The sequence below is a fragment of the Oncorhynchus mykiss genome, chromosome 7, assembly GCF_057628025.1.
Source record: "Oncorhynchus mykiss isolate SJ-2025 chromosome 7, ASM5762802v1, whole genome shotgun sequence".
NCBI lineage: Eukaryota > Metazoa > Chordata > Actinopteri > Salmoniformes > Salmonidae > Oncorhynchus > Oncorhynchus mykiss.
This window is the reverse complement of record NC_143028.1, coordinates 26,160,121-26,169,034: the sequence shown is the minus strand read 5'-3', so window position 1 is coordinate 26,169,034 and position 8,914 is coordinate 26,160,121. Positions and strand designations below refer to the sequence as shown.

The 8,914-nt window shown below is 41.8% G+C and overlaps 1 protein-coding gene across 1 annotated transcript; it reads left to right on the top strand.

The window, feature by feature from the left end:
* The first annotated feature begins 460 nt into the window (after positions 1–460).
* On the top strand, positions 461–5,361 carry LOC110527649 (uncharacterized). Its single transcript, XM_021609062.3, has 3 exons — positions 461–1,359; positions 2,848–3,420; positions 3,856–5,361. Exons 2-3 carry the CDS (start codon positions 2,859–2,861, stop codon positions 4,437–4,439), a joined length of 1,146 nt encoding a protein of 381 aa, XP_021464737.1. The 5' UTR covers positions 461–1,359; positions 2,848–2,858; the 3' UTR covers positions 4,440–5,361.
* Positions 5,362–8,914: the final 3,553 nt, after the last annotated feature.

Below are 8,914 nucleotides of genomic sequence, written 5' to 3'. Positions count from 1 at the left end.
CAGCACATTCAACTATGTAAAGAAAACAGTATTTAATAAGAATATTTCATTCATTCAGGTCTAGGATGTGTTATTTTAGTGTTCCCTTTATTTTTTGAGCAATGTATACACTAGATTACTAACAAGGGGCGCTGTTTTGAAGCCACCGTGCCTCCATCTTGGCACTCCCCCACCAGTGTAAAACATATTTGTAATAGAAATGGATTTATGCCTGTCTACATTTGTTTTTGACGTGTTTACTCTGTTAAGGCACCGTAATGCATAGTTTTAAATTATATTATGTGAGCTAAACATAAAAAAACATTAAAACATAAATAAAAACATTTCCCTTAAAGTCAATTTTTTTAAGTTATTGTGTTACTGTCCCCACTACAACAACAGAAATGTAATTGTGACCTTTAAACATTTAATTGAAATACTGTAGGGGCAGCGGTCTAAGGCACTGCAACTCAGTGCTTGAGGTATCACTACAGATCCTGGTTACATTCCAAGGTTGTATCACAACCGGCCGTGATTGGGAGTCCCATAGAGCAGCACACAATTGGCCCAGCGTCGTCCAGGTTGCGGGGTAGGATGTCAATGTAAATACAAATGTGTTCTTAACTGTCTTGCCTAGTTAAATAAAGGTTAAATAAAATTAAAATAATTCCTTTCATTCCTATTGATGACTGCGCCTTCTGGGGAATGGCAATATGGCCGACCGGTGGCTTCAAAACCACTCACTGGCCAATACATAACAAACGCAATCCAGGATTTATATACATTATTGGTATGAACCAGGCGAGACATTCTTCTTTTGGGAGTACACAAGTGTACATTTGGTCAGTGTTATTTGGTATCCTTGAGACGTCCTTACCCGAAACCAGTTTCCATTTCAAATTCAAATGGGTAGGGACGGTGTAAATTTGTAACCACCACGCCTCCATTTTCTTGGAATTCCATAATGCGCATGGAGAGCAGATCCATCCGCGTCTCCAGACAATATAGATCCTTCCTTAAACAAGTTTAGCTGTGTGTGTGTTTAATCACCGTATTTTATGCGCAAATCCACACGGATTTATACACAATAAACATTATTACAGCAGTGGAATATTTCTTTGTTGTAGTGTCCCATATAGATTTGTAAGTTTTGGCGCGTTTTTGTGCTGTGGAGGGATACTGCTGCATCGTGGTGGTATATACTGAAATGGGTCTCGCTGCCACACCTACGGATCTTGTATACTATGGTAGATAACGGGGCGCCAGCAGATGTGCAGTTCATTTACAGACGGCAGAATAATTACAGTAGTTTATCTTGTTGGAATTTATCAAGACACGAAAACGTCTTCTTCCCTTTCTCGTACCCCTGAAATAATAAAGGTAAGAGTTGACATTTACGGTCACACAGATTATTTCACATGGCTTTTTTTTTTCACGTGGTTTTTGCCGGTAGCTGATTTTTTTTTGTTTGTAGTTTACGTTGCCTAGCTAGCTATTAGTTACCTGACTTTGATATATTTATTTGAAAGGACATGAAGGCATACATAAAAGGATAATTCATTCGAATGGTTTAAGCTTCAATCATGTTTTCTTTGTTGATGATTTGTATAAGAATATGTACTTCTAACGTTAAACCGTGACAATTGTTGGCACTAACGTGTAAATGTGCAACGGTCGATGCAAACGATTTTGTATTCACAATCAAATTAAATGTCCATGTGTAACGTCAGCATAGCTATACATAGCCCTTCTCTGTTCTGCTAACCTAATGTTTGCTTATGGTAACTGCACCTCTTTTGCCCTTTAAAATGTCTTCTGGTATTTAATTAAATGCTCATTTTAACCGGCAGTGCAGTTACAGCCTTTTCAACATGTTCCCCGAATAGGCCATCATTGTAAATAATAATTAGGTCTTAACTGACTTGCCTAGTTAAATAAAGGTTCAATTTCAAATAGAGGCATTTATGTGCGTATATTTCTGAAATGTGAGTGAATGGGAGAGCTGTAGAAGTTGATTTTAAACTGCAGTGGAACCAGTGTGTGTGTGTGTGTAAAATAATAATTGACTACTGAAGAACTGTGTGACTGACTGCTCAAGACTAGGTGATGGCAAGGTTTCGCAATAGCCAGTGGATGATCTTTATCTGGAGGCACCTCGGTCTTTGAATTGTTACCTAGTTGATCTTTACCATAGCCAAGTCCACGGAGTTGAGCACATACGTTTTTGAAATGTACCTCCGTCTCTGTTCGAGTCGCTATGCGTCGATACTTCAAATTGTACTCTCTTAAACGTGCCCAGTGTTTGCTGAAATCCATACATTTTAATAAAACGTAAATTAAATACAACCACCGACTATTTCCTCATTGTTGCTGTTGCTCTAATATGGCAACTCGGCGCGAAGGCGCATGTGCTAATTGCATCTCAACAAGGAAAGTTGGTGGTATTTGATTGTTCGTTTAATTTCTTAAAATAGAAACGTTAAAGGCACGCAATCACAGGACAAACATGGATACACTAAGGGATTAAGTATTTCCACCTTTGAAGTATCGACGCAAAGCGACTTGAAGGAGTCGAAGTTAATAACAAATAGTCTGCACTTAACTCCATGGAGGAGTTGAGGGACTTGGCTAGCATTACCTAGGCAAATTGTTTATTTTTAGGAGAAAAACGCGCATTTGGCTACGTTGTGCTCCTGTTTAAATGATGTCATGGGGTTAAAAGCCTGTTGATGGTCACCCAGATTGGGGCGGGGTGAAGGATGTAAACATGAATAAAAGGTTGTGCTTGCAGTCAATGTACTAAGAGCATCACTAAGTCGACTTATATCACAGGTGCATACTCAACAGGCTTTTTTTCCCTCTTCCCAGATTCTGCCAGAATGCTGCAGAGTTTCTCCCAGTCACTAGACTGGTTCTACTCAGAGCCTCTCTTGTTTGATGATGAATTCTGCCAGAGCTTGATGAAGGACCTACAGTCGCTCCCCACGCCACCCCAGTCCCCTCCATTGAAGACTGGACTCCATGCCAAACCACTTTCCAAGGAGGACCAGTTGAGCTACGTCTCAGACATACTCCTGGAGGATCAGGACCCGCAACTAAATTGGAATTGTGACTTTTTGTACGATGGCGGTGCAACCGAGACAAAGGACCAACAGCCAGATGAGTCCGACGACTGTTTATGGCATTGCCTCGGTGATAAGTCTATGGAGAAGCTATCATCTGTGCTCTCCAGCAGCCCGCTGCTCTCGGACATAGACACAAGTATTTTCGAGGAAATTGCCGGCTCCACACTGGATTGCCACAGCGTGGCGCTCGCATGCCAAGCTTTGGAGAATGAGGATTTACTATTGGACAGTCAGGAGCAAGGCAGCGAGTCGACTTCAGACTACGGCTCAGCAGGAGGTGAATTCTCAACGTATTCGAGCAGTGCCAGTGATTCTGGTGAGTTGGTCCACATTCTTGGTCACTGCTTGTAAATGAAAAGGTTATACCGTGCATTTATTGACTTTCGTTATTTGCTTAAATGTGAAGAGGAACTGTTAGAAAGTTACTTTGGTACAGTAATGAGTTGATCATGCATGCTTTTAAATGTCATAATATAATAATAATAAGGGAAGTGAATTTAGGACTACTTTTAAAAATTTTTTTAATTGTAAGTTTTTTTTTCCTCACGCATTTCTGCAAAAATGAAGAACATTAATTATCTGCTGTGCAAGCTTGCAGTTCACTATAATTACCCCAAAAGGAAAGTTGGCTGCATTGCCCAGAAACTTGCAGTTAAAAATGTTAGTCTAAAGCCAAGGCATCTGAAATGCAGTTTTTCAAATGTTTTCGGAATTGACTGCTAACCCAATCCCTTGTGGTTCTCCTCTACAGAGGAGGAGATAGACGTGGTGACAGTGAAGAGGACCACCAGCTCCTCACTCTCCCAGTCGGTAGAAGAGAGCCGGCGGCGACAGCGCGCCCTAAAGCGGCAACACCTGGAGATCCAGCTGCAGCACAACTACGCCGCCCCCTGCCCTGCATCGCCCCTCCACTCAGAGCCCTCGTCCACTTCCTACCACAAGCGCACCCGGTCCTCCGACTCCCACAGACACCACCATCACAGCTCGTCGGGCCGCTCGTCGCGACACAACCTCAGCAGTCAACAACACCAGTCTAGCTCTAGGCAGTCGACTGATGTGGAGGATGAGGAGGAGAGGAGGCATACCCACAACGTGATGGAGAGGCAACGGCGCAACGAGCTGAAGAACTGTTTCCTGCGGCTCAGGGACAACGTGCCTGAGCTGTCCAACAACGACAAGGCCTCCAAGGTGGTCATCCTGAAGAGGGCGTGCGACAGCATCCGTGGCCTGGAGCTGGCGGGCCAGAGACTAAATGACAAGCGAGACAAGCTCCGAGAGAGGCAGGAGCAGCTGAAAGTTAAACTGGAGCAGCTCAGGAGGCAATGGTGTGACTGACGAGATGAGGCACAAAACTAAATCGTTTAGAGATGATTTGAAAATACTGGTCTTGACTTAAGACTTGATGCTGCGCACACTCAATGCATGGTCTCATCCATCCACGGTGGTGACTGTTTAAGAAGTGAAAGTTGCTGAGAGACGGTTAACCCGTATCAGTAAAAAAAAGTTTGGTTTGGAACAACAGGTCCATGTTCAGCCTAGTACAATAATGTTAGTCATTTATTGTCCTAGCGATTTGCCAAAGTCATTGTTCATAAAATAGACTATGTAACCAATGTTACATAGACCAACCATATACATCTATGTTGTAGAGTAAGCTATATCAAATCGAGCAGCCATTTTGTTAGTGAAAAATGGACCTTGTGTATATACAGTCTCTTCCACATTCCCCATATGTTATGAAATTCCCACTGGGTAGAAATGTCTATTCCATGTTGGTTCAGCATTGAAATGACATGGAAACAACATTGATTCATCCAGTAGTTTGGTTTTTTGTTTTGTTTTTTTGGGCTGGATCCAAAGTTTAAAAATTTAAGGGGTTGAAGTAATGTATGCCAATTATTGCCATTAATTACTAAAACTGTTAATTACTACTTCCATTTACTCACGTGAACTTTAAAGACCTGACCTGTTAAGAATTTGGTGTGTTATTGTGGAACAATGCCTCATGCCTTAACTCATTCTGTTATGTTTTGTTAAAAGCATGATTACTGTACTCTACCTCAAACAGGTCTGAAACCTGAGAATTTGTTTGCTCTCTTGGAAGCAACTATATATAGATTTAGTTGTATATATTTTGGTTTTATTGTATCATAAATTATTTTAGTATTTTTTTGGGGGTGGGGGGTTCATTTGCAAGTTAAAGTTCTGTTTATCAGCAGCACTTTGTTTTTTATAATGTAATAAAGAATGGACAAAAGTCAATGTTTACTGGAGTTATTATACAGAATGTGAAATACACCTGTACAACTTGTTTACCTCACAGGAAGGTACATCCAAGAAGACCGCTATCGCACAATCGGTGTGCGGTACATGTATAAGTGTTTGGGTCAAGGTGAGTGGGTGGATGATTGACAGTTTGAAGATTGTGCAGTACCTGATTTGGAATGGCACCATAAACTATTTTCAAAGTCTTGTCAAAAGATGAAGGGGATTATCTCAAGATGGGGTGTGTCTGATAACCCAAGGAGGAATTTGCCCATTGTGCTCAAAGTACAGTGTGCAAAGATGGAAAGACACTTGACCTTTCTCTCTTGCATGAATACACCCAACCACCTGCCTGAGATTCATATGACCCCAGTTCTTCACTTTGACCGTTACCATCCCAATACTTTCAGAAAACCAACAACCCAAATTGTGTACATACAATCACATTCACTACTGTAACCCCAACCCACCTACCCCATGCTCCAGATGTACTGACCGTTTAGTTTGAGTATCTAGCTCAGGTTCTCATGGTACACAACATTACGTAACTCAGAGAGCACTGTAGTGAATGCCTCAGTGACATGGATTGCCCACATCGGCACACAAACTCCTCTGAACTATTACCAACAACTCAAGTCTGCAGGGCAGGCTTTTGCTCTTTAATATCTGGTCAAGAGTACCCCTACTGGCAGATGTTGACGCTCTTCCTGCCTGGCTGTCATAAGCACCCTTGTCAGCTATCTAATGCCCTGGGGGTAGTCTATGATGTCATCATGACATCCACTCCTGGGGCGTGTTTATTACTGCACACGAAAGAAAATGTTTTGCAACAAAAATGTGTCTTATTAGACAAGTCCAGGTTGTTCCTCCCTGTTTCAGTCAGTTTTTGTCCATTTGATGCTTAATGAACATGACCCTGGCTGCCATGAGTCAGGCAGAGCTAGCTGAAGGCTGATGTGTCCCTGGACGGTCACTCACTGCCAGAGGTCATATGAGGTAGGCTTGCAGGTTGTGGTTACTTTTTTTGGTATGAGTAGCCTCTCAGCGATAAACCATGCGAAAGGTCATTGTTGGGTTACATTAACAGAAAGTAAATGATAAAATAACAGACTATACACAAATGACAAATGCCAACATGTCTTTAGAAGTGCTTGTTTAACCATCACACCCAGGTGAATCAATGGAATTCCCAATAACAGCCTCATTATTCAAGATTTTACTGAGCACAAAGGGCATGCTAATGTAGCTTTTGCCTCTGCCATCATCATCACAAGATTGCTTTGAAAAGACCAGTGAGTCTGAATGGTCGTGCAACTTCTGGCACTTTTTCACCCTCTCTCTTTCATCCTTTGTGTTCCAAGTCATTGGGCCATGGATCTAATCAAGTGGTGTGGAGAGGAAAGACTCCACAGAGTCTGCATCCCTAAGTAGGATGCCTTTCTAAAACTGTACTTCTGAAAATGTGGTTAATTGTGGATGTGGGCATTGTGGTGTGGGGGTCGAGATAGATGGATGGCATGGGACGTGATGTTCTTTAATAAGATGCTAATGCTTCATTGGTTCCAGGACTTGCTCCCATGTGACTGTCTGCAGACATAGAGGTGGTAAGGAGGAGGAGGACACAGTACAAGGTATTAGTGCACAACCATTCAGGAGCGTTCAAGCCCTCGTATTAGGTGTCACTTGTCAAACATTGTCTTGTGCATAATTAAAGTCAGTGTGAATCTGAGGCAGTAAAAAACAAGTGCTCAGTGAAAAGCAGTGACTTTTCAAGAATCTCTTTACTGTTGACATTTCCCAAGCTGGAGTTTAGTTTTGCAACTCACGCAGGGTATTAAACCAAGTATCCATAGTAAAACCCTTTAAAACAAGCCTCCCGTCCCCAAACTGTCAGCACCCTAAGAGAGATCAAGTGTTTCTTTGTAGAGGTAACATCTGGGAGAGTGTATGAAATGCATATAAACCGGTCTGCCTGTACCCCTGGGGCTCTCTTCCTCTTTATCTCTCTCTTTCCCACTCATTCTCACACTGTTCACATATGTGACGATGTGGATAGGTACAGAAATCATGGAAATGCTAAATCAGAGAATTATTGTGTGTGTGTGTGTGTGTTTACACTTTGAATGTCCCACTTTGAATGTCACACAGTCAAGCAAAAACCAGTTACCCACATTCTTTATTCTTTGTCACTGAATGAATGGTAGGACTAGATCAAGTCTAGTGCATCCAGGAAATATGACAGGTTGCTTTATTCAATGAATCTGTAGATCTGAATAAGTCAAGATCTGGAGGCAGTGAAAGAAGGCTAAGAGGAGTTTCACTGAGCACAATGATTCAAATCTATTGTCTATACATTTCGGTTGTTAAAATAAGTAGAATAGAATTAGAATATTTTTTGTAAGGCAAAAAAAGGACTCATATTTTCTTTGCACAAACGTGATAATTCAAGTTGGGACAGAGCCATTTGTTCACATTAAATTACAATGTGAATGATTCAACTTTTTTGGGGAGTGTAAAATGTGTTACACCTAGTCATTGTGATTGATTAGTCCGCTGGAGCATGCCCTCTGTGGTTTAGAGAGAGAGATATCATCTTTATATATATACCATTATGGCAGCGCCATTGAGGCAATCTGCGTTTTGAAGTAGTCCATTTTCTTCTTATACTCCTTCTATGAGGTCGCAGTCAAACTGAACGGGTGCATACTTCCAACTAGTGTTTGCTCATAAGTATAATTAATTGGCTGATCCCTCCTGATGACCTGGATGGAATCATGTGATCCTTCCTAATTAATAGGAAGTCCTACTCAGTTGACTATTTTGAAATGGTGGAAGCCCTCAATGTCATTGTCCATGCCAAAACTGGTTTTATCCATCTAGAGTCCCTTGGGTGGCATGTAGCCTGGCGGGTAGGAGTGTTGGGCCAGTAATAAAGATTGCTGGATCGAATCCTGACCTGACAAGGTGAAAATCGGTCTGTCTTCCCCTGAGTAAGGCGCCCGGGGAACAGTTAACCCACTGTTCCCCGGGCGCCGATGACGTGAATGTGGATTAACGTAGCCATCCTCATCTCTCTGATTCAGAGGGCTAAATGCGGAAAACACATTTCAGTTGAATGATTTCAGTTGTACAACTTACTAGGTATCCCCCTTTTCTCAATCTAACCCTATGGGTTACGCCTGGCTTTGACTGGAGGCTGCAGAGGAGGGAAAGGATTAGCTACCAAGCAAGCCGCAGAGGCCATATGCCCTGTTGCCTCACTGATTAGAATACAAACAGTGGCGACCCGTCATTCAGGGCAGGTGGGGTTGCACATTTTTAGGTAAAAATAAAATAATATATACAGTGGGGCAAAAAAGTATTTAGTCAGCCACCAATTGTGCAAGTTCTCCCACTTAAAAAGATGAGAGATGCCTGTAATTTGCATCATAGGTACACTTCAACTATGACAGACAAAATGAGAAAACAATTCCAGAAAATCACATTGTAGGATTGTTTATGAATTTATTTGCAAATTATGGTGGAACATAAGTATTTGGTCAATA

Coding starts and splice junctions, on each gene's coding strand:
- LOC110527649 (XM_021609062.3), top strand. CDS start 2,859: ATGCTGCAGAGTTTCTCCCAGTCACTAGACTGGTTCTACTCAGAGCCT. Junction 3,421..3,855: donor GAGCAGTGCCAGTGATTCTG/GTGAGTTGGTCC, acceptor TCTCCTCTACAG/AGGAGGAGATAGACGTGGTG.